This window comes from Balearica regulorum, chromosome 1 (assembly GCF_011004875.1).
Source record: "Balearica regulorum gibbericeps isolate bBalReg1 chromosome 1, bBalReg1.pri, whole genome shotgun sequence".
Classification (NCBI taxonomy): Eukaryota; Metazoa; Chordata; class Aves; order Gruiformes; family Gruidae; genus Balearica; species Balearica regulorum.
Genome location: NC_046184.1, coordinates 13,928,770 through 13,955,476, shown reverse-complemented (window position 1 = coordinate 13,955,476; position 26,707 = coordinate 13,928,770). Strand labels below are relative to the sequence as shown.

The 26,707-nt window shown below is 39.0% G+C and overlaps 1 protein-coding gene across 2 annotated transcripts in view; it reads right to left on the bottom strand.

Moving 5' to 3' along the window:
• The window catches only part of FAM185A (family with sequence similarity 185 member A), a 50,251-nt gene that overhangs the window by 22,554 nt on the left and 990 nt on the right, over positions 1–26,707 (bottom strand). For both annotated transcript variants that reach the window (XM_075736442.1, XM_075736524.1), the window contains exons 2-4: positions 19,471–19,580; positions 13,237–13,329; positions 6,981–7,119 (exon numbers count right to left, since the gene is read on the bottom strand). In XM_075736442.1, coding sequence (XP_075592557.1) covers positions 6,981–7,119; positions 13,237–13,329; positions 19,471–19,580 — 342 coding nt within the window. The remainder of the gene's footprint in view (positions 1–6,980; positions 7,120–13,236; positions 13,330–19,470; positions 19,581–26,707) is intronic.

The window sequence follows — 26,707 nt, the reverse complement described above, 5'->3', positions numbered from 1 at the left end:
CAACAATCTTCAGATCTTTCAGAAGAGGCCTTTAAAAATTGCAAATGGATCAAGCTTTGCTCCTATCTTCTGTAATTACACAGTAGTAAACAACCATTAGGGTAGATCACATTCCACTCTATATGACCTGTAGCATTTTTCTTAGTGGTCTGGGGGCTGAAAGCTAGAAAAGCAGTCTATCATCAATAGTCTTAAATTCATAATTTCAAGCACATACTGTACAAAATACTTAGGGGTTCTCAAAATCAGAGTCAAAACAAAACCATATTAAAATGAACTTGAAAGACGTTTGGCTTTGCTGTTTTTAAAAGGCACACTATAATTATCCCACTCTTTTCCCCATTTTATCATGACTAGTACTTATTTTTGTACAACCTACAAAAAAAGCCTAGGCTTTGTCAGTTAGCAACTCCCATGGAGCTGAAGCTAGATTACACTCTGAATATAACCCCTGGGACTTGCAGATTTGCTGATCTGTTCTTTCTTTTTCTCGGTTTTTTTGGTTTCTCTTTTGATAAGCAGGTCCTTGAAAAATATTAAACATTTAGAAATCAAACTCTTATTAGCTATGAACTAATATGGCAGATATGACTAATGTTGCGTAATGTAAACATATTAGTGCAACAGGCTCGCTTCAAACATTTAGCTAGAACAAAAGTTGCTTTCAAAGCAGATAGGAAATTCCTGCTGTGTTGTAACCTGCGCTGCCTACAGACAGTACACAGAAGTGTACTTTTGGTCGTATAATTGTTCCACGAAGGCCAACACTTAACTTACAATTTTTAAGCTAGCCAAGTGTTTTTTTGATATGTCAAGGGCAAAGAGAGAAAGACCTGACTAAAGGTGATTACTAGTTTGCTTATTACATCCAACTTACTTCAGTATTGTGGTGCAATACTATGAAGTCCAAAACCTAATAGTTTTAACAGAATATTGATGACAGTGGCTTAGTGTTTCTTTTATTGCTTCTGAAGAAACAGTTATCTTTTCTATCATGTACAAGCTTTGCTTCTCCATAAACACTATAAAACTGAGAACTACACTATTGCAAGTCAGGATCAGCATAGGACAATGTGCAAAGGATGGCTTTTGGGATATAAAAGAAGGCGTCACTTTACATTGTATTATTTCCATTGCTTCAATTTGTTTTGAAGGCTCTCAAGGTGGCAGGGTTATTCCAATGAACAAAAAAAGCAAATAAACCACCATGCAGCTTTTACCATTTTGACTTTGCATTTTAAATTTACATCAGATTAAAGTAGAGACACACCTAAAAAGGAACTAAAATAAAATTAATTTCTACAATCCCACTTTATAGATAGTAAAATCCTGAAACATAGCTGGAATGTATGGAACATACTTTGGTATATCAGATTCTTTTCAGAAGAGATTATACAGTGCCAAGCTCAACCATTATTCTGAACTACCTTTGAAACACTGCAGATTTTCTACTTTGTCTTATTCATGTCACTGACAGGATAAGGCAGCTACATGTTCACCTTTTCTTACATATTAATCAGTGTGTAAATATATAAAGAAACTTCAATAACTGTGTTTTCCAGTGTGATTCTCTCACATAATGAAATAGTTACTAGACTATGACTGAAGAAAAGGTCAAAAGCAAAAAAGGTCAAAAGTTCTGCATGTGAGACAAATCAACCCTGCAAAGCAATAGAAGTTGAGTGCTGACTGTTTGCAAAGAAGCTTTGCAGGTAAGGACCTGGGCATCTTGAGGGACACCAACTTCAGTTTGAGTCAGTAAAGGCTGCTCTAACTAAGCCCACTTTAAGCATTGATTTGGACTAGATGTCAAATGCCTCTCCAACCTAAACTATTTTGTGAATGAACTAAATTAATAATTAATCCAACTCAATCCAAGACTTTGGCACAGTTGCAAAGAGGGATTTCCTTTTACTCCTGTGTGCCCTTCTACGGAGAAATTTCACTCTAGCATTATCACCCCTTGGATAAAGTAGCCCATTTCTCAGTCTCAGAGCTTTTGGCCTTTTGCTTTTTTAAGTAGTAACTAGAAAGCTCAATGGCACCTGACATCTGTAACACCTGTTACAGAAACTGATTAAAATGACTCAAAACCAATTTCTTCAAAATAGGGCATTATTCATTTGCATAAAAGTATGAAGCATGCAAAAGAGCAATTAAGAATGCCTACATGCATATTCTCTCACCTTTACTTTTTTTCCTTGGCAAGACTAATTAAATTCAATAGGGAATGTTTACCCCCTTCCCTTCAGTTGTAGGTTGGACTACAGAAAAAAACATGTATACTCACTGATACTTCCATAGATATCTTAATCCCCCATTCTAATGGCATCTTAAATATTTTAGCAATTTCAGATCTGAGATATATGCTGGGAACAGCCCATTTCTGGACATTTCAATCTAGCTTTCTTATTGGATATATGAATTACTTAGATTTTACATTAAGAGGTGCCTGCAAAGTGCAAGCTATTTTGTTATTTGGAGATAGCATTACTCAAACTCCTCGTAGCATAAAATTTACAACTTTTCAGAAATAGTAATTTTAATATGAAAATGCTTAGGATACCTTTTAGTAAAATCTTAAATTCTATTAAGTTTTTAAATTACTAGTACAGTACAAACACAAAAATTATGCACTATAAGGAGTGAAATCTAGCAGACATTAAAAAGTGAACTAAATTCAATTTAAATTAAAAGTAAAATGTTCAAACTACCATTTGTATTCATCCTTCTAACAGTGATACAGGCATTCTATAAAAAAATCATAACAGTAATTTTTGTTCTAAAACAAAAATACCAGTTCCAACAATGTCAAATACATGGTACACACAATACCCACTCACTCACTTCAAAAATAAAAGGCTCAGATAATCTTTGGTCTGTAGTTTGTTTGTATCATGCTGGTGGGTTGGTTTTGGGGTTTTTTTTTGTCTGGGTTTTTCTTGTGACAGCAAAGAAAATTTAACTTCTGATTATATGCTCATGCCTCCATAATCTGAGGCACTGGACAGAAGAATACTGAATACTGCTGTTATGGGATTACTTAAGGACTGTAATACAGAATCACTGCAGTGTTTCTACACAGTCAGTTTTAGTCTTTCAGGTCCTAATTTTAATTCCATTCAGGCCCTTCCTGAGCCAAGTTTACACTCAAGCTGACAGTGTTGGAACTGTACAGCCTGAGTTTCAACTACACAATAGGTCTCAGGCAGGTTCGTAAATTTTGTGTTGCCCTGACTTCAAAGTTCTCAGTACAAAAGCAATGAAGTCTAGCTCAGTTGTGTGCACAGATGTGCTGATTTTACACCAACTATAACATCAGCATACTATCAGCATAGTAGGGAAATAGTGGGCTATAGGGAAATAGTGGGCTTCATTGCCCAAGAAGCAATCTGACCAAGTGTTTACAAACAAAACTGCTGCTAAAATTGAGCTACCTCATGAGCAAAGACTAGAAGCGATCTTTTTTTTTCTAACATAAAATGATAATAGTTTATCTTTTCTGCTAATATATATGTGCATATATATGCAATATAATAATTTTAAATACTTTAAAAGTATTTGCTCTTACTATTAAAACATGATTGAGGACCATAATGTTTTACAGAAAATATTTTTCTGAAAAAATAGAAGTACCAAGCAAATGTTAATGTGCAATTGTTTTTAAAAGAAACAACTAAAATAACATTAGGTGTTCCAGACCCATTTAGTAGAGAGCTCATGAAAACAACCCTGAAGTAATATAAGAAATATCTGTATAATTTGGACACAATTCTATTTGTTTTCACACTGTTGTTCAGCTAAATGACAACGAGGCATTACTGAGCAAGTAAGTCACTTACTACAGCAGCTAGCCAAAAGATGAGCCAGCAGGGAAGACGACCAACCTGGCTGAACAGAGAATTTTTGCTGGAACTCAGGAGAAAAAAAGAGTTTATGACCTTTGGAAGAAGGGGTAGGCAACTCAGGAACACTACAAGGATGTCGTAAGGTTATACAGGGAGAAAATTGTAAGGGCCAAAGTCCAACTAGAACTTAATGTGGCTACTACTGCAAAAGACAATTAAAAAAAGTTTCTATTAATACATTAGCAACAAAAGGAGGGCTAAGGAGAACCTTCATCCTTTATTGGATGGGGCGGGGGCAGGGAAACATAGTGACAAAGGATGAAGAAAAGGCTGAGGTACTTAATGCCTTCTTTACTGTAGTCTTTAATGGTAAGACCAGGTGCTCTCCAGGTACCCAGCCTCTGAACTGGAAGGCAGGGATATGGAGCAGAATGAAGCCCCCATAACCCAAGGGGAAACGGTTAGCGGCCTACTACACCACTTAGACACACTCAAGTCTACGGGGCTGGATGGGATCCACCCAAGGGTACTGAGGGAGCTGGTAGAAATGCTCACCAAGCCACTTTCCATCATTTATCAGCAGTCCTGGCTAACTGGGGAGGTCCCAGTTGACTGGAGGTTAGCCAATATGACACCCATCTACAAGAAGGGCTGGAAGGAAGATCCAGGGAACCACAGGCCTGTCAGTCTGACCTCGGTGCCAGGGAAGGTTATGGAGCAAATCACCTTGCGTGCCATCACATGGCACATACAGGACAACCAGGTGATCAGGCCCAGTCAGAATGGGTTCATGAAAGGCAAGTCCTGCTTGACTAACCTGATGTCCTTCTATGACAAGGTGACCCGCTCAGTGCGCCAGGGAAAGGCTATGAATGTTATCTACCTGGACTTTAGTAAAGCCTTTGACACTGTTTCCCACAGCATTCCCCCAGAAAAAACCGCCTGCTCACGGCTTGGCCGGGCATATTCTTCGCTCGGTAAAAACCTGCCTGGATGGCCGGGCCCAAAGAGTTGTGGTGAACGGAGTTAAATCCAGTTGGCAGCCAGTCACAAGTGGTGTTCCTCAGGGCTCAGTACTGGGGCCACTTGTGTTTAATATCTTTATCAATGATCTGGACAAGGGGATCAAGTGCACCCTCAGTAAGTTTGCAGACGACACCAAGTTGGGCAGGAGTGTTATCTGCTTGAGGGCAGGAAGGCTCTACAGAGGGATCTGAACAGGCTGGATTGTATGAGGCTGAACAATGCCAAGTGCCAGATCCTGCACTTTGGTCACAACAACCTCAAGCAACGCTACAGGCTTGGGGAAGAGTGGCTGGAAAGCTGCCCAGCCAAAAAGGGCCTGGGGGTGTTGGCTGACAGCCAGCAGCATGCACAGGTAGCCATGAAGGCCAACAACATCCTGGGTTGTATCAGAGTGTGGCCAGCAGGACTAGGGAAGCAATTGTACCCATTTACTCAGCTCTGGTGAGGCCACACCTCGAGTGCTGTGTTCAGTTTTGGGCCCCTCACTTCAAGACAGACATTGAGGTGCTGGAGCATGTCCCAAGAAGGACAACAAAGCCGGTGAAGGGTCTGGAGCACAAGTCTTACAAGGAGCAGCTGAGGGAACTGGGGTTGTTTAGCCTGGAGACAAGGAGGCTGAGGGGAGACCTGATCACTCTCTACAACCACCTGAAAGGAGGCTGTAGCCAGGTGGATGTTATCCTATTGCTTGCTACTTGGGAGAAATGACCAAGAGGAAATGGCCTCAAGTTGTGCCAGGGGAGGTTTAGATTGGGTATCAGGAAAGATTTCTTCACTGAAAGGGTTGTCAGTCATTGGAACAGGCTGCCCAGGGAAGTGGCTGAGTCACCATCCCTGGAGGTATTAAAAGACATACAGATGTGGCACTTAGGGACATGGTTTAGTGGTGGACTGGGCAGTGCTAGGTTGACTGTTGGACTCGATCTTGGAGGTTGTTTCCAAACTAAACGATTCTATGTGTTATCATTTCATTTTTGTTCTCTTGGCACAAAAATAAACTTCTGGATATGGACAGAGGCATGAACGTGCTCACAAACTGACTATTCCACAGTGTCATTATATCAGCATGAAGTCAGAAAGAAACCAAAACAAAACAGCTTTTCAGACAAATACCAGTAACAATACAGTCTAAGTTAAAAAAATACAATAACAAGAAGGAAAAAAACCAAGACCAAAAAACTTATTTCTGCCTATGCATGCTGAAGTGCTTTACCTAACAGGTTTAGAAACCAGTCTTAAGTTTACTATAAATGGACAAAGGAGTTACTCCCTTAAGGAAGAAACAAGAGTCGCTTCTGAAGCAAGGTGACAACACAAAATTGCTAAGAAATTGAAGCAAATTTTTTATACGGCATATAGCTGGAAATCTGAAACACTGACTGACCTGAGTAATTTTGACTCTTTTTACATCCTCCAGTTCATTTTACTTAATGTTAAATCACCACAAATGCATTACAGCTCAGTCAACATTCAGTACGAAGCTTGTTAAATTAGAAAACCACACCAGATTCCAACCCTGCCTGCTGTTTATATAAAAGACACTGAAGTCAGTTAGTTTTAGTCCTAGGCAAAGGACAGTAAAGAGTGGATGGATTAGAGACTCATTTTCCCCAGTCAAGCAACAAACTGTCACCACTCTATTACTGTAAGGTGCTAGCACACAGACCATTTCCACTAAAAACACTGAAATACAACTGATTTCTACCATAGTTCTTAGTAGATGCTGTAAGAGTTACTTCTCCTATGAAGAAAATAAAGGGTGGAGAGAGGGGAAGAGAAGCCTCTTTACTATTTTTAGTGTAATTTTCATTGCTGAATTTTAAAATATTTTGACATCCTTAGTATGCATGATATGTTTCTTTCTTATAATATATGCTTTTTATTATTTCACAAGTGTGCTTATAAAATTGTTTTTAAAAATAAATACAGTATGCTATATGGTAAGTTAATTCTCATCAATTCAGCCTCTAACAAATACAGAGCTGCTTTGTTCACATACTGCGCACAGTTGATATAGTGATGATCTATAGCATTAGTCCATTTATTACTGTGAACATTACGAATACCTTCAAAGCAGCTAAATTTGTGACAGTATTTCCTTCTTACCGTGAATACTTCCCAGCAGAATATCACCTGCTATTGAAGACAGAGATGATGATTCTGCATAGAGATATTTAGTTTTCAGCAGCCCATCTTCAGTAGATATGTTGATGGATGTCCCCTGCAGCTTCTCTATATTCACACTCTAAGAGAAATAAACTTGAATAAACGTAATGGAAACCTTGTCATCACAGTTTGAAAAGGCAGAGGGAAGCAACACTATTAAGAGGCAAAACAAATGGAAAGCAGTTGTTGGTGCAGAACAAACAGAATCAAATTCTTAGTTAAAAGCTACACAAGACGAAACAAAAAACCTTTTCATCCAAGAGCTCTGACCAATAACTTAATGATTCTTTACAACATTCCTATGAATTATTACATCCATCATACATGTGATAGTTGAGATTATCTATGTACAAGTAACAAGTCATGTGACATAACCTACACCTCTTTGAACAAAATAGAACAAATCACATTCTTGTGCAACTACCATATGAATTTAATTCTATTCTTCCTCAGTTAAACTTGATTTATGATGGAATCCTGCAATAGTTCATCCTGAAACCCCATTCAATTTGGTTTTATTGTGCTTATGCAGACTTTAAGTGAATTGCACAAAATCCTTATTCATTACATGGAATGATATATGGTTTTCTAGATCAAACTGTGCCTTACATGTCAATTTATCTTTAAATCCACTTTGTCATTTTAGCATTTTCATCTTGTGGAAAAAAAGTTAATACAAAAAATTGTCTGCTGACTCTTCCAATGTTATGTTTTATAAAGAATATGCTATGGATAAAGTAAGAGGTATTCTGACAAACAGCAATTAGCGTTACCCAAACTCCATGCTGTATTGTGTCCCAAGAGGTGAGGTAAAGAGGCTGGTTTAGTATGGACTATATAACTGCCAAATTACACTGTGATGTTACCAATCCATACATACTGAGCTTCTTTACACCTTAGGTCATAAGATTACATAATGGAGTCTTGTCTCTGGAGACTTCTGACGTGATGCAATGCTACAATACGTAAGTCTCCAAGAACGTAACAAGCTACATTAACCCTTCGGAAAATCTGGTGATCAAAGTGCTATGCGAGAATTAGAGATACATGACAGTCAATGTCTACAATCTCTGTAGGTGATGCTGCTTAAAACTATGCTACAGAATCTAAGCATCAACAGTAAACAAACCTAATGATATTAAGGCATAATTTGTCACTACTCAAGTGACAGTAATTCAGCTTTTCAATCTTTTGATGCTTCAAACAAAACTGTAACAAGTAGAGACCTTAACAAAGTTTACATTGCATCTGTCCTAGGAATGCTTCCCACACAATACTCCACTACTCCCACACCCAGGATGGCAAAGTGTAAACCTGCTGTTGTACATGGCCAAAGCAACAAGAAAAGCCATGGTCATTTTAGGCTCTACGATCTAATCATGTTCTGAAGAGAGTTAAATGATTTGCAAAGTACCTTTCCAATTTTAGCAGGGTCAGCATTGCTGTCAGCATAATGAAAATAGAGGCACAATTTAAGGGGAGAAAATAAAATTAAAAAAAATAAATCTCGTAGTTGGGTGCAAACTGGTGCCATGTGGCATTCCTGAACTGGAAGAGGAAAGCCCAAAAAGCTACATCTGTTACCATGGTATGCAAGTTTTTACAGTATTTAGATATTAATTTTATTAAAATATTATGAAGTACCTTATTATAAACAAGGTCACATACCACCTCTTCTTAGATACCAGCCTCAACCATCTTTCTTAAAAATGCACAGAAATAAAAAGAGTTGTCTCAGCACATGATAAAAGTAAGTACTGAGTTAGCTAGTTACTATGAAGAAAAAATGAAACACCAAAACCCCCAAACTATCAATACACTGAACATTTGTTTCAGAATAATCCAAACCTTGGGGGAGAAGGAGAAAGTCAGACTGCTCAAGTATAAGACTAAAAAAAAGTATTCTAGATAGGGAAAGCATGGAAAAAAATAGGATTGCTTCTTACTAAGACTAAATATGTTTTCAGCCCAAATTCTTTAACTTTTATGAATTTTTGGCAGAACATAGATGTTTGGCTCTGCAAAATAAGTGCTACAGAAAAGTCCCTGTGGCACAGATTAGCTAATGATTCCCCAGTCAAACCAATTTATTTTTGTCCATTGAACCACTAGGTTTTCTGGAAAAATCCCTTCCCTTAAGAGCGGAGTCTTGGGAGTTGCAGTGACTGAGACTGACCACATGCTCAGGTTCTATCAGTTTAAAGAAAAAGTGTCTATCTTCATAAATCAGACTGAAAATGTTTCTGCACCCACATTTTCACCTGAAACTAATATCTTGCTACGTTAAAATACGACATAAACAACTCCTTCCCTACATATTCTTCGTCTTGGCCTTCCTTTTTGTGCTATTCTTGCCCAAAAATTTTATGAGTGTCTTCTCTATTTTTCCCCTTAAACATATTCTCTGTTTCTCAAGTGCTTAGTGTCTTTTACCACATCCTTTCCCTCCCCATCTCCAGGAGGGGGCTGGAAACGCTGACAGAGCCATAATTACATAATGATGACTACAACTGATGGAAGAAACATCTCATACAAACACACAGGAGATGTAAGGCTGGCCGATTATTAACAGAAGTGGCTGCCACGGTTTAACCCAGCAGGCAGCTAACACAACCACACAGCCATTCACTCACTCCCATCTCCCAGTGGGACGGGGGAAAGAATCAGGAAAAAAGAAAGTAAAACTCATGGGTTGAGATAAAGACAATTTAATATGACAGAAAAGGAAGATGGTAATAATGATAATAATGATGAATATGTAAAACAAGTGATGCACAGAAAATCTGCTCACCACCTGCAGACCACCAATGCCCAGCTAGTTCCTGAGTCATGGTCTAAACCCCCATCCAGCTTCCCCCAAATTATATACTGAGCATGACTTCATATGGTATGGCCCCTTTGGCCAGTTGGGGTCAGCTGTCCTGGCTATGTCCCCTCCCAGCTTCTTGTGCACCACCAGGCTCCTCACTGGCAGGGCATTAAGACGAAAATAACAGCTGAAAAGTCCCTAACTTCCGACAAACATTGCCTAGCAACAACTACAAACCTCAGTGTGTTATCAACACTATTCTCATGCTAAACCCAAAACACAGTGTTATATCTGCTACTAGGAAAAAAAATTAACTCTATCCCAGCCAAAACCAGTACAGCAGCCAACTGAGAAAAGAGATCTCACACTATCCTTTCTAACTACACAGCAAAGTTTGTTAATAAGAAGTTAATAACATAAGCAAAAATATTGTTCTATAGTTGTAAAATTCTGTTAAAATGACTCACCACTCAAGTTACTAAAGCTTTACAACTTTTGGGGACATCAAAGCTGGACGCAGTACTCCAGATGGAGTTTCATGAGAGCGGAGTAGAGGGGCAGAATCCCCTCCCTTGACCTGCTGATCATGCTTCTTTTGATGGCAGGACACAGTTGGTTTTCTAGGCTGCAAGCACACACTGCCGGCTCATGTCAAGCTTTTCATCTACCAACATGCCCAAGCCCTTCTCCTCAGGGCTGCTCTCAATCCACTCTCCACCCAGCCTGTAGTTGTGCTTGGGATTGCCCCAACCCATGTGCAGGACCTTGCACTTGGCCTTGCTGAACCTCATGCGGTTCGCACAGGCCCACCTCTCAAGCCTGTCAAGGTCCCTCTGGATGGCATCCCTTCCCTCCAGCATGCAGAGCCACCACACAGCTTGGTGTTATCAGCAGACTTGCTGAGGGTGCACTCAATCCCACTTTCCATGTCACCAACAAAGATGTTAAACAGTGCCAGTCCTGGTACTGACCCCTGAGGAACGCCACTCATCACTGGTTCCACTTGGACATGGAGTCATTGACCGCAACTCTGAGTTGAGACTCAAAGCAAAACAACTACATTTCTCATTTTCATGAACTAAATTTTGACATAGATATAGATCTAATTATTTTTCTACCATCCACTTGTTTTTATCAACACTAGCAAGATGTTATTTAAAATGAACTCCATGGACCACACTAGTCTAACAAACTAGTTTGGGACAAATGACTAAGCAGCACAACTGTAATTTAAAGACCACCACTGTGCTAGTATGTTTGTAAACAGCATGAATCCACAGTGGTTAAAGCACTTCCTAGATTGCACTTAATCCTACTCACTCGTAGAAAGCAAGGATTCCAGTTTTCAGATCCTTTCAACAGAAGCCCTCTGCAGGAAGGTGGACGACACATCAAGAAAGCTGTAGAGTACCTCTGCCCTCTTCCATTCCCTGTGGCTGCTAGCGGCTTAGGATGGATCCTAACTCCACTAACTAGTAATAATTCAAGAGAACTGCCAATCAATTAGTACCAATCAGTCCAACTGTGGCATCAACACAGCATGTCACAGTCAGACCTTCCCCACAGCTTTATGCTGGGAGGTCTTGCTGGAATGAAATAATGTTCATGAAGAAATACCAATAGTACAGCTACAGCAGCCTCAGGACTCTCTTGTATATAAGAGGCAGGCTAGCACCTATTACAAAGAAATGCAGGTAATTTAATGTTAACCATTTTTGCAAAATCCAATGGCAAGTTGCTTAGTTTACAGCAGGATGTTAACAGCTCGTAGCTGGTTCTATGTAAGCAACCATATGATCTCTGAACATAATCTGCAAGGTGCACAACGGTGCCAAATGGCACTTCACAGAGGCAATTTTGGACTCCTAGAACAACTTGGTCTTAATTCTAATGTTGGCTAGGGAGAGTTACATGCACTCCTCCTGAGTCTTTCCAACACTGCTGGTTTTAAGGGTACCTAATGATCATGACAGAATACTGCATGCATTCAAGCTCCTTCCAGACTTGGCTTAGTTCCCTATCTTCATATAGCAAAACCTCAGATCTAATGAATCCTAATGCAACCAGTTGCATGGACATGCCAACCATATTCTAGGCTGCATCAAAAGAGGCATGACCAGCAGGTCGAGGGAGGTGATCCTGCCCCTCTACTCTACTCTGGTGAGACCCCACCTGGAGTACTGCATCCAGCTCTGGGGGCCCCAGTACCAGAAAGACATGGAGCTGTTGGAGCAAGTCCAGAGGAAGCCACGAAGATGATCAAAGGGCTGGAGCACCTCTCCTATGAGGACAAGCTGAGAGAGTTGGGATTGTTCAGTTTGGAGAAAAGAAGGCTCCAGGGAGACTTTAGAGCAGCCTTCCAGTACCTGAAGGGGCCTACAGGAAAGCTGGAGAGGGACTGTTTACGAGGGCATGGAGTGACAGGACAAGGGGTAATGGGTTTAAGCTGAAAGAGGGTTGATTTAGATTAGGTATTAGGAAGAAATTCTTCCCTGTGAGAGTGGTGAGGTGCTGGAACAGGTTGCCCAGAGAAGCTGTGAATGCCCGATCCCTGGAAGTGTTCAAGGCCAGGTTGGATGGGGCTTCAAGCAACCTGGTCTAGTGCAGGGTGTCCCTGCCCATGGCAGGGGGCTTGGCACTAGATGATGTTTGAGGTCCCTTCCCACCCAAACCATTCTGTGATTCTATGACATTTGTGATGACTAAGCATTCAAGTTAAGTCTAAGAACCAGAATGGGTGTGAAAACTGTAGTATTATGTCAGGGAGCCTAGCTCTATATTACCTTGAACAATGAAGGATTGACTAATGGCAAGAAACAAAACCAGATTTGAGCAGTATGAGGTTTGTCTCATACTGCCATCTGCTGAAAAAAGCAAGCTACTTCTCTATGAAACTTGTCCTGTTCATGATTCTTCTCACTGCATCTTTTAACAAGATCACATGTGATCATATTTTCTCAGCTGCAAAGAAATATTCAAAACCTTCTACTCTTCAGTTCTTACAACCACATAAAGCTGGAATCATACAGCATGTACAAATATCAAGCCACTATTGCAGAATCCAGGTGCCTAGATATCAGCCAAGTAAAAAGTTTAAGACTGCTGCAAGGGTCTATGTAATTAGAGATGATGAGTTGTATCAGCTCTGTGCCAATGGAATGATCACATGCTTACTACTGCTCTTTCTGTGGAGCCTGTTTACTAACCCAAACCAAGCATAAGGTAAGACAGTGTAATTAAACAGACAAGTGTAAGTTAACAGTGAAATGACAATCAACCAATGAGGCTCATTAAATATTCCTCAGCACTTATACTTCAAAACTTAAGTCATTTTGCAGCAGACAAGCTGAACAAGCCATTGGAGGAAAAGTTTTACTTCTTACTTACACCCTTCTCTGTTGCATGAATATCTGTATTTCCATAAAGTGTTCCAAGACCAATTACTTTGCCACCGTTTGTTCGTATATCAATTTTGTGGCTCTGAAAAAAAAGTTTAAAAATCATATGGTTAGGATAATCATAATTAGAAAACAGGTTATCTTGTTTTTCAAGCTGTACCACAATAGCCACCCTGGATCACAAACTTCCATTTTACTGTGAAGGTTTCTTCACATGATTGCCAAATGTGCTGTTTATTTCCAGTAGAGTCAAACTCAAAACAAGTTACCTTTCTTTGTAGCCAGAAACACAAGGGAAAAAATGATACTGAGGAACTCTATTCTCAAGACAGCTGAGTTTTTTGGGTTTGGTTTGGTTTTATAGTTTTTTGTTGTTTGGGTTTTTTTAACTAGAAAAACATTCACTCAGTATATATTAAAATAAGCAGCAGGGGAAGAAGGAGGAAACTTTGTATTTCATTTATAGTCCATCCAGAAACCGAGGTATACATGTACTCAGTGCTGCAGCAGATGAGAAACAGGAGCTGGCAGTGAGAAACTAACTCACAAACTGGAGCCTTCCAGTGACCTGGAACCTACAGTGTCACAGAACTCTGTAGGAAAATCGTATATATACACAAACATACCACAGAGCTACTTACACTTGGAGTAGTAAGTATAGCCATGAACTTCTATGGATGCATCCCAGTATAAACCTTAGGCCTGTGAGTAGAACCAGATTCTCATTCAAATTAGGTATTTTGCATACATCTATGTAAAAACTTGAGATTCTAACACAAATAAACCAGATTTCAAGTAAGAAATGCTACAGCCCTTATACCTTTCAGTTGCTGCATACAATTGATGAGAAAAAGAAAAAATTAATACAGAAATATACACAAAAAGGGACATGTAGCTAAATTATATCAAATAAAAGACCTACCACAAATTACAAAACCAATCTCAGAAAGACAAAAAAAACCCCCAAAACAGGTCTTGAGAGTAAAAACCAACCTATTGCAAGAAGGGAGAAGGGAAAAAGAAAAAAAATAATTTAAAAGACAGATTTAAATAATCTAACTGTATTCTTAAACTGTAACTTCAACAAATCTTTAAGAAGTCTATGGATCTCAACAGGAAAGCTCTTTTACTTAAGTTTACTAGCATGAATGTTGGAATAACACAGAATTAAATAAAAAATTCAGCATTTTTTATACTTAATGCTGGATAAGCTTCCCCTTCAACATACACATACCCTTTGTTTCCCTGTACCAGTGCCTACATTTTCAGATATATTAATTTCTGTTGAAAATGGTATTATTCCTGTAGATGGTATTTAATTTAGGACATCTTCCATTAATTGGACAATTACGCATATCGGAAATATTCAAGATATTTAGATTATTAAACACCTGCCTGGATAAGCCATAATAAATTCCATTAACTAGGTCTAATCAGATGGCAACAAGATTAAGGACTTTAAAAAAGCCAATAATATATGAAATCAAGTTTCCAACATGGTAAACATGGAGTTATAGTGCTCCAACATATTTCTGATGAAACATCAAGAATCAGTAGTTCTTTGCGTACCCAAGTCTTGCTTTCTCCGCTTAAAGGGCTTCCCCACAATAAAATGAAATGCCCCTAATTGAAGCACTACTGTAGTCTCAAGACCTTTTAAACGTTGTAAATAACTCGGCTGTTCATTTAAGCTTCTATACAAATATAATAGATTCTTCTCTCCATATACAGTAAAGAGGATAAAGTTAAGTTAGATGCTTCAGCTTAATTATCTGATGATAAAGTTAAATTAGGTGCTTCAACCAGATATCACAGTTCCTTTGAGGAAGTTATATTAGTCACATTATCAGAATAATGGTTAAAAAGCAAACCCTCAAAGCATATAGCTCGAGGAAAATATGGGAACTCATAAGATCAGAAAAATTAATGTATAGCAAGGACTTACCAGTATGGCCAGTTAAGTAAAATAAAACCACAACCTAAACACTTATGTCCTCAATTTTTTAATTTTTTTTATTTACTCTATCATTTTTGGGATAGAAAAAGCTTTCATAAGACACAGGTCCCTCAACTTTTTCCCCAGAATTATTAGGGTATCCCTAACCTTTTTAAAAAAAAAAACAACAAAACAAACAGGCTTTCAGAGGAAGGTATCAATGGAGACACCTAAGAGACAGGATTTGCTGAGAGAGGAAGCAAGTAATAACAGTCAACTAGTTCTACTAGTTGAAAGTAAGAAGCACTAATTTGTTACAGGGCTTCTCCTAGCAAGGAAGAAATGTTTGAGTAAGGAAGAGGTAAAAGGTTGTCAAGGCCATGACAGATGTTAAAAGAAAAACAGAAACATTTGTTCAGTTCTAAGAAAGGAAGGACAGAGTGGTGCAGGACTTTAACAAATCAGGCTCAGACATGGTGTGTGGTAAGGAAGCACATCAGGTCTTACACTTATTGTGCGTGGGACACCTGGAAATTCTTATTATCACTGCACAGTCGAGGAGTCAGAAGTAATTGTTGAACACAAGCAAAATTAAAGGGTCTCCTGGTCCCACTGTCACTGCTAAATTGATGGACTACAATAAGAAGCAGGGAAAAAAAAATAAACACTGCTTTCTCAATAAAGAAGTCAGGAATAATTTATACTCTGAGGAAGCCCTAGAAGTTATAACTGTATTCTGGAATTACTGCTACTATCAGTTGACCTAGAGACTTGGAAGAGATAGGGTGAACTGAGCTTTAGCCCACTACAAAACAACAACCACTAAAAAAAAATCTCAATAAAACAACTCTCAACAAATCTCACTGGCTGGATAGTTGTGATAGGTGCACTCGACCGCTTGACCAGAATAGTGGTAGTCTGGTGCAGGCTCTGGAGGAGGTAAAGGCCTGAGCAGTAACTGGGCTGCGAATCCCTCTAGTTTCAATCCATTCTCTGAAAACCCACAAAGGAGCAGAGTGACACAGTGAGCTTGGAACACCAATCACGTGATTAACACATGACTAGCAGGTGGCTTTTGCAAGACTCATTTATCAAGGAACAAAGAAAGTTGTGGGTACAGGGAGTTTCATACATACCTTTTCCATTGCATGAAATTTGACTACAAGCCAACCACTTTACAAACATGAGAGCCTAAGGGAGCCTTCTTCACGCTCTCCCTGCCAGGCAGCATGGCAGCGATCTCTTGAGCTGGGACACCTCTCAAGGTTGCTCCTCAAGGCTGAGAGACCTTTTACCAACGGCAGATCTTTGATAAGCGACCGATATCATGCATAACCCTGTAGCATAACTTCGATTTTGCCTTGGTTACTTTGATTGTATGCTGAATTAACACTAATGAAACATTACATAAACCTTGCATATATAATCCTTTAGACATAAACTGTTTACCAAGTCTGAGACTAAGTTGGGACCTAGCCACATTTAGACTCCTCTCTGAGAAGGAGTTTATAGAGCAAGGGGGTCCACTCTGAACCTCAAGACTCAACAGGAGACTCGTCCTTACCCTTTGTGTCCTCGGTCCCTTTGTGAATCATTCTAACTCAAGCGTAACTCAATTTTCCTTTGTATGTTTTTCCATGCAGTAATTAGAGGAAACCTTGCCATCAAACTTTGTTAAGTTGCACTTTTACAACATCATATTAAAATCACTTTTGCTAACACCTTTGACAGTCATTCTTTAAGCGATCTACATCTCCCATTCGCAACAAACTGGCGTAGTTGGCAGGATCCTAATTCAGGATCTACGACAGTAATGCCTACCACACCAAAAGTGCCAGTCAAAATTCATTAAAAAAGAACTCATACAGAACACTCATCTTTCCTGTTCAGTTACTAGCATGCATGATTAAGTAGATATCAAATTTCTAGGTCTTCTGTAAAGACACCACACAGTATACCAAAATGAGCAAGTTATGACAACTTCTTGCAGTCTGTGGCAAGTTAAGAGAATTAGCAGTTGTGAAGCTGCTCACTGAATAATGCTCACATGACCAGATCTTTTATCTATTTAAAGTCATTGATCAACAATCTTTTGCTCTCTACTGTAAAGAAAGGGTGTCCTCCTTTGTTAGTCAATGAGGTTTGTGGACAGTGTGACAGTGAAACAGCATTACACAGCTCTAATTCATCCAGGGGAGGGCAGCATCACTTCAGTTTGCTCAGTAAAGCACATTCCATAAAGGGGATTCTGCTCTTGTGCTGCACCACAGAATCTAGCATATGAGATTTTCAGTAGCTTTGAAAAAACCCAAAAGGTTAATAACTCTGCTCCTCTGCTAATACAGAATATAATTCCTGAATCTATATTAGAAAAAATGAGTTATAGTTGCCTTGCTAGAACTACAATACCTCTTAAAAACATTAGACTAAAGACTGATGGTACTGTTAAGAGATACCGTAACTGAACAATTTTTTGCTCTTGCAAACACCTACGTGGTCAGTAATTTTAATTCAAAATCTTCATCTCACTACTTCAGAGTCAACAAAACAGTGGTAACATAGCTTCTCTAGTACTGTATGTTGAAGCCATCACAGTAACCTAAGACAACCAATCACCACTCACAACACAAAAGAATACTTCAGTTAACTATTTCAGTTTAAACAAGCCAAAGCCTTATAATCTACCAAAGCTTTGTTTTATCAAGAGTATCAGTTGAAATCTGCAGTTCTTTCTTGATACTTTAAATGTGCCTTCTGTGACAAGGCCACTTGTCTCATCTAAGGTTTAATGGAGCAAAGAAGCTTCCTGTGGCCACCAATGTAGTAGACACATTGAGGCGTGTGCACAAGGGAAGGATTTTTTTTTTTTTCTCTACACTTATAGTTTTCCTGATTTTTCTGTGAATCAAGCAAGGCTCAAAGCTGACAGACGAAAAAAGCGACACCAAGCTCCCCTAAACCATAATGAGGCCATGGAGGAGTTGGTCTCATAAGACCCAAACTGGTGACTTTGCAGCCTTCTTTTCAGCTCATTAGAGAGTATTGTTTCATTGTTACTTGAAGTCCTAAGGAAAACAGAAATTACTTTTTCAGTTTTAAAAGTCAACATTTTTCACGTCTCAGATCGTATATCAGAAAAGATGTCCATGAAATTAGTTGTCTTTCCTCAAAATCCTCTTCTTCCATGACATTGGAAAACATTTTTGACAATTGCGATAGTACCCTGTGATTACCATCACTATTGCTGGCCAAAACTACCTCGTTTTCTTGTATTGCGTAGTTTTTCGTGTATTGCTATTTGCTGTTACTATTATGTAAGAGTAGTTTTTAACCAAAGTTTTAGACAGCAGTATCACATATAGTACTATTAACTTTTTGTTAGATTTTAGTTACCTTTTTAAGAGTAATATGGTCAGTTACACAGAATGTGGAAGATAAAAGTTGTCTGTAGTTCACCAAATATGGAGTAAACCTAGCTCTACTGTATATTAAATTTCCCCTTAAGTTCAGTTTCCTATATGTACACTATAAAATCATCTCTTACCATGGTAGAGAAAAACATTGAAAGATTTTTCATTTGTCAGAAATACTTGAACTTAGGATTTACTCCATTTGAAAAGCCCTTCTTTTGAATTTATACTAATTCCTGGGGGTACAATCCAAATTATTCAAGTGAAATTTGATTCCAAACAGCACCTAAGTCAGACAAGCTTTTGTAGAAATAATCAAAGTATACCTCACCAAACCTGAAGTCTTAAGACTGAAAAAAGAAGGTCATGAACATGATATATAAAGATATAATTCAGTCAGTTATTTTGGACATGTAATGTGTAACTTCTGATTGAAAATTAACCTAAAGAATTTATCAATAGCACTGACAGAATTATAAAAGGAGGAAAGAAAAAAAAAAGCAGCATACTGCAAAGTGCCAACTGAGCAAGCATAACTACTAACCTATTAGACAGGAAATCCCAGACTGGTGGTTTTTTGGGGTTTTTTTTGAGGGGCAGGGGGGAGGGCTGATAATCACACTTGCTGCTGTCAATGTTTCTGCTGGCTTTGGCTATCATCAAAGGTACCTGGACTTCTGACTCCATATTATTTAGTGTTATTGATTTTGTGTTGTTACTGTATGCAATAAGTAAAGGTGAGGTGCTACAAACATAGTAACGCTTAGAAATATCAGAGTACTTCTCATCTCCAGAACTGGTATTTAAGTTTTTATACTATATTCCACCACACAATCCCTTTTAAAACACTGATGGAGTGGAGGAGGGTTCTTTGTACCTTTATTGACTGCAAGACACTAGTCCCCTTCTCCGTTTCTATTTTGCAGTTATCACATTCTATTTTCTGAATCTTCACGCAGCCAGTCCCTGATGTTTTGATATCCAAATCTAGAATTAAAAGAGTTTTATTAGCAATAGAATGAGAAGAGTCAGGTCTAGTTAACATAGTACTTGATCACTTTATATAGTAACTACATGCAGTAGGGAAAAAAAAAAACCCAGCTTCTTTGTTACTGAAGAACATTTTTGCGAAGTTTGGCCACATACTTTCAATTATATGACTAGTCACTATCAACAATTGACACTGAAAATTATGTATGCCTATGTACAGCCATTAGCTTTGAGAGAGAACATTGTGAGGCAGCAGAGTGACTGTAACCTTTGGCAAGGAATCACCAGGGTGTGGTCTTTCAGTGACGTTTGTTTTTGTTTTTTTTAACCCATTCTCAAACTCCACCTCATAGCTACCCTAGTTGCCAATTCTACTAGCAATTCAACTGAGACATTTGGGTACCCTGACACGGGTTTTGGGGTGGGAAGGTTGGCAGTTGTTCGAGACTACATGTAGAGAAATCAGATTCACCAGCACAAATACATAGGTCCTGCTTAGACCTACACTGCTTCAACTAGCAAGCACCGTAACACAAAAACAGGTATGGAAGAGTTTGCATGTGTCATTCTTCCCCAACCTTCTGGAAGGCCTGACTTATCCCCTGGCATGAAGAAGCATGTTTGCCTCTAGTCTGAATCACCTCACCTTATTACTGTTCACTGCCTCCCACAAAGAAAAGCCACCAGGTCTTATAGATAACTCTTATCAAGAGAGTAATTTATGGGCTCATAGTGCTTCACGCAGGAGGAACAACAGCATTTTTCTACCACTTGAGCTCACCCCTCAGTTTAAGGAACTGGGAAGAAGTTCAAGAATGTTTACTGTGGGGATTCTGACTATATTAATAATCATTTATATTCATGACCACCATTAACAACTGGCAAAAAATAAAGGCAGGAGAAGAAAAAAGTGGTTTTATTCTTCTAAGGATAAAAGGCAGAAAGAAGAAAAATCGAACAGGAGTCAGAAGTGTATGCTGCAAGACACACAGCTGAAGGACTAAGAGAGAGATACGGAGCCTATTACTCTCAAAAGAAAAAGAAGATTATCTGGAAAAGAAACCTTCATTTAAGCACTTGTGAAAATTTTTCTTTCACCTCCATTATCTGCTAAGGTGACCAGAAATATGAGAACAATCATAGTATGTACAACAAGCTCTGCCCCAGCAAAATTCCCCAAGTCAGAGCTGTGATACAGCAGAGGCTGAAGATCAGTACAGTCACGTTGCTGCTCAGGACAGATGCTGGAACCATGACGACAGCAGCTTGCAGACCATGAAGACGAGAGACTGAGAGCTCCAACTAACAATGGAGAGAAGTTTTACCATCTGACAAACCAGGAGAATCTAGGAGGCAGAGCTAAAATATTTTATATCTTTGCTGCAAGAGTGCTACCTCATTGCCACACTAAGCTAAGAGGTTAAATTTAGTGAAGGATGCAGACTGTGTTTGCAGGTAACAATTCCCCTAAGAAATTGTTAGAAGAGGTGAACTAAATAAGCAGGTTTTCCAGAAAGCTGTTTTATTTGCAGGTATTATTTTCTTAGCCTCTTCACAGAAGACTTCCAAGATACTGTGACCAAGATTTTAATCTAACTATAGAGTTTACTTAAATTTAAGAAACATAAGATAGGCTTTGAGGCATGTAAAAGTACAAGACCTGGCAAACTGGACTGGTGACTATCATCAGAGGCTCAAGGGCCAGCACCACAAGGTTTTATGTTGGTAAAGCCTAGACAGTTTCACCAGACTAAAAATATCTGAGTGGTATCTGAGCTATTTCAATTTGATTGATGCTGATCTACAGGTTTTACTTCTCAGGGAGCAGTTGCATTGTTTATACAGTTCCCAAAGAGACACAAATAGAGGAACTCTCCAAACATCTACGCTTGAAACAGTATGTCCCTGCACAGCACAAACCTGGAGGGTTCAAAAAGAAAGTAGTATTATTTTTGAAATACAAGCTGTCTTGCTCAAAACCACTCAATTCACTCACTGGAAAACTGCACAGTCCTTGGGAAGATCTACATCCAAGACTTCTGTTATTTTGCTTTCTGAGAAGAGAGAGGTCCAAAGGCCAGTTTGCTTGTGCAAATCAGTGAATTCAATCACCTTGATACCCTCTTGCCCTTACTGCTTCTGTCAAAAGGAAGAAAAGGCTTAAGAGCAGTCAGTTTAGCCATGATATCAACTTAGTAAGACTTTTGTAAGAATAAGGTTAAAGCTTCTGATCCTGCAGGATATATTATGGCCATCATTTGAAAGGTAGATTAATAGTTTAATCCTAGCTGTATCAAAGATGGGTACCAAAAGAGGACACAGAATTCTGGGGATTCATGTGCATGCTGTTAATAAACACCAGGGATTTCTGGAAACATGTTTTGTGCCTTGATCCTCTGCAGAGTCGCAGCGCTTTGCTAACCTTGATACAACAAAAATTGGTAGACAAGGAATGGAGTCCCTCTGTCTCACAAATAGGCTTCCTGAACTAAGGATAAATGACTCCACAAAGAGCCAGGCTAAAAGCTGGATAATATTGCTAATGAAATTAGAACAAGCAAGGAGGAACAGGATACAATCCATTTCAGTGCCAAGGCTCCAAAAATAGCTAGTTTGCTTCCTCCTTAGCAAAGATGAGAGCTGAAGCCAACTTCAGCCACACAAATCTTGAAGAGTGCATGAAGATCTTTGAGGTGCAAAGCACTGGTATTGGAAATAAAGGTACATTGGGAAAAAAAGAACTTTGGTATCAGAAATACCACCTTAAGCTATAATATTTGAAATAGACTGGAGATTTACTTATTTTAAAGTGACTCAGCAACCCTGGACTACTAAAAATCCTTCATGATGATCCACTTCTCTACTCATAAAGGAAGCTTACCAGTAAGTAAGCATGCATGTAAAATAATTCAGCTCAGGAAAAACTACTTATTGAGGACATCAGATTATAGTATTTGCTACTCTGAGGGTGTAAGTCTGCCATACTTAGGAAGAGACACTGATGATGTTTTTTCCAACTCATTAGTATCTTAAGACTTCAGAAAAATACAGTCAAAAACATTCACATTTGCTTTCCACTAACATTTACAGACACCCCCCCCCCCCCCCAAAACAGAAACAAGCAGTCCCAGTAGTTTAGGTTCTCCCCTCATGTAAGTAGGCAGAAAAATTGTTTAAGTGATACCATAAAATTATGATTTTGGTAATTCACAGAATTCAAGCCCATACATTCAGTTTGCTTAGTTCCACAGGAATCTACAGTATTTAGCCCAAAAGCAAAGTGATCTCATGGACTTAAATAAGACTAATGTGGAAGAGTTAAGTTTTCCCAATGAGAGAACTGGTAATAAAAAATAATTTAAAAAATATTAAAAAACTCATATTGGCTTACAAGTGGGGCTAGACCAGGAGTGCTTGATTCTGTACCAGAGGGGACAGAGCTTTGATATTCTACCCCATGAATCCGGCCACCACTTCAACACTCACAGTCCTCCTCCTTGACCTTGGCATAGAAGCCTCTGTTCTCTTCACCTGGGTATAATACAGAAAATGCACTGGAACAGTTTGCCAAAGGAGGTTGTGTAGTCTTCATTCTTTTCAATACCAGATGGGGTAAAGCCCTGAGCAGCCTCCTCTGACCTTGGAGTTGATCCTGCTTTGAGCAGGAGGTTGAACTAGAAACCTTCCAAGATACCCTCCAACCCAAATTATCCTGTGATGCTACTATGTTTTCCTTTAGTACATACATATTATAAAAACCACATGGTAAGACAGGACAGATGATTCTCGAATTCTGGTTCTGCAAGGCCTCAGTTGGGTTTACTTCTGAGCACTCAATGACAGTAACCAGAAATCAAAAAGCTGGTGTCAGGTTTAATTAGCACATGCAGTTTGACATGCCAAGACACAGGGTTCTCTTTATGTGCTGAGCAGACTCCGAACCTACAGCCACGTGCCTACAACTGTCCCTGGAATAACTAACTAACACATACATGTGACCTGAAGGAAAATAAATAAGAGAAATTCATTAAAATCTATCATGTGTGAGGGATAAATGTATCAGGATTATCAGATTGTGTATGATATTGAAAGACTATACACAGCATAAAACTAGACACTAAAACAGAAATAGAGGATCCTTTAGTACTTGTCCTACTGGGCTGCTTACAAGTTGCCTTTGGTTTAAAATGCACACTTAAACTCATCTAGCATCTTCTGCGTATGCTCTTCAGGGTCTAAGGAGTTTCAGCTAACTTTGAGCTTCCTGGATAAGCTCCAATCTAAATTGCCAAAGCTGTTATGAAATGCCACAAGTTCCAAAACCAAGAAAGAAGACAGAATACTGTAAAGACATTCACATCAACTTCTCAGTTTCCTAAAGCTAAGCGACAGAAAGAGAGCTCAGATAAAACAGTTTAAACAGAACGGAGTTAACGTCCTCCTCATGCATTCAAGGAAGGCCAGAGAAAAGCCAAAGCGCTTGCAGAACAACAACTTTTTCTGGTTTGAGATGTGTTTTTATAAGGGATAAGATTTTTTGCTTATGCAATGATGTTTAATGGGTAATTCTTTCCTGAATAAAGAAAAGGAACAACCCAAGCACAAACTACTACTCAGAAAACCCAAAAACAAACCAGAGCTGAAAGGACACTTAAAGTAGAACCTCACTGGCAAGTAGCAATTCTACTTCACCAACTAGAAGAAAGTATTTACATTTTAGGAAATGTATCTCTGAATATGCCAGGATAACAACATGAACAGACAATACTAACATCATACTAATTATGGGGTGACAAACAGCACCTAGTGGAAGGGGATTATAATCGACGGACTGTCTGGGGAACCTGAATTGTATGAGTTTACCAAAATCCAAAGTGGAACAGCTTAGAAACCTACAAACTAATAAAACCTATTTCAAGAAGGAAGACTGTAAGACAGTTTGCAGGACTGGTTGACATTCAGAATATAATAAGAAACTCAAAGACAGTACAAAAGCTAAATGACTTTTTTTTTCCCCCATCAATCAGGATTCATTATCGAGATCTTTGGGAAGGTTTCCCACATTGAAACTCTTCATGAAGGCTGAGATTCTCCAGATCTTAATACAATGAATTCTAATTCCTGAGAGTAACACATAATTGTCACTCACAGATCCTGGAGAAACTGAAATATTAAATTATTGACAGCTAAGTAACCAAACACACCGAGTACTAGAGAAATGAAGTACTCGGTGTGTTTGGTTATGATGAAGTAGAGAAATGAAGGGTAATAAACAGGATGCTGGGTTTCGGTGTGACTGTCTGTAATCCTGGGACAGACTCTGTGAATGTACTAAGGACAAGTTAAGGTAATCTTTGCACTTGCCCAGCAGGGGAAAAAACACTCTGTAAGAATATAACTGACAATTCTTAGGCAAGAGTCAAACTACAAAAGTCTCTTGGAGAAGACAGCCCTGCTACAGTTCAGTGAAAGCGTTAATGGACATATAGGTAACTGTTGATATGTTTAAGAGAATGAACTTGAATTTTCAGATGTCTTCGATATCCTTAATCCTATATTGTCTTTTAGCTATAAGGTATGCATCATCTTCAACACTACATGAATTCGGAAATCAGCACAAATACCAAGGTTGAAAAGTTTAATCAATGACACCGAATTATTCATTCTAGTTAAAAACTCACTGACAAATTGCAGAAAGATCTTGGAATATCACATACTCAAATGATAAAATAGCAGGAATTGAATGGATGGTGTACCTTGTGGGACTCTCTGCCAAGAGGCATGGAGTGTGCCAGGAAGCTCTTGCCCTGAAACTCTTTACACTTGTAAGGAGACACTCAGAACAGGGACCCACTGAGGGGCTGAGCTGTATCAGGCTCAGAAAATCCCCTCACCTGAAAACAGCTGACAGCTAAGAGAACACTTAGGTAAAATATCATTTATGTTTTTCCTGTTCTTACTCTCCCGTGAGTACCTCTTTACGACTACTGCTGGAGACAGGACAGTGGGCTAGCTGGATTCACGGTACAAATCAGCATGGCCATTCTAACATTGACAAAGTAAAGCACTGAGGGCAGGGAGGGGGAGAATCCCCTGATTTTATTTACAGAATGTTTGTCTCTATATTAGTTGTTAGGAAACAAAAGAGACCATAAGTTGTGGTTAACATATGTTGAGTTATCAACAGTGTAAAAAAAAAAGTTATAGGAATGAGCAAAACTCGAAAATGAAAGAGAATGCAGCTATGATAAATCCACTTTTCCATTTTGAATGATATATAGTTCAGGTCCTTCCAAATGAAAACAAGAAAAAAAACTTCAAAATCAAAAAATGATGTAGCAGAATTTAAGGGGGGGGAGTAGAGAAGATAAAAGGTACAGAATGTCTTTGCTGTAAGGGTTTGGAAAAGTGGTAACCAAGGGAATATAACACCATGCTCTGCAAAAGTCATAGATGACATGTATGAAGCATAAGTAGAATGAGATTATTCACCATTTCTCATACCATGACTGCAATAGAGCATCAAATGAAATACAGCAGCAGTCTTGAACAACCACTTGAAGCAAACCAAAGACTAGGTTTTTTGGTACACTGAAAAGCTTTTCCAGCATGGTGAAACTTACTCTGCACTGTATGGGTAAGTGCACAAATCCATAGGGAAAAAAACCCCAACAGATCAATGACTGAACACAAATCTCTCTGGGTCAAGTACTCCCTAAACTCAGCTCACTGATGGGAATTATCCTAGCAAGAAAAGGTTCCTTCCCTAAATTTAGAGCCACTGTCAGTATTTCAGTCCAGCACAGATGTTTATTGGTTTCAGCCACTGCAGCTGCTCTCCCAAGTTGTTTGTGGGTTCCGTACCAGAAACCCCGCACAGATTTTTGCCGTGTGCCCAAAAAGATAATGGGAGACTTGTACTAAATAAAGGAGCCCTTCTAGGCATTTAATTCATATTGTTACCTTCCAGATGTTTTTGATCCCTGTGGATGGCCACTCAGCATAACCATTACAGGAGCTGGTAGGTACAACAACCGTATCGTGAGCAACCCTTGAACTGCAGGTGTGCGCAGCACATACTGAGGACTGTTGCCTCCCAGATGAGCTGCAGTTACATCTCTTCT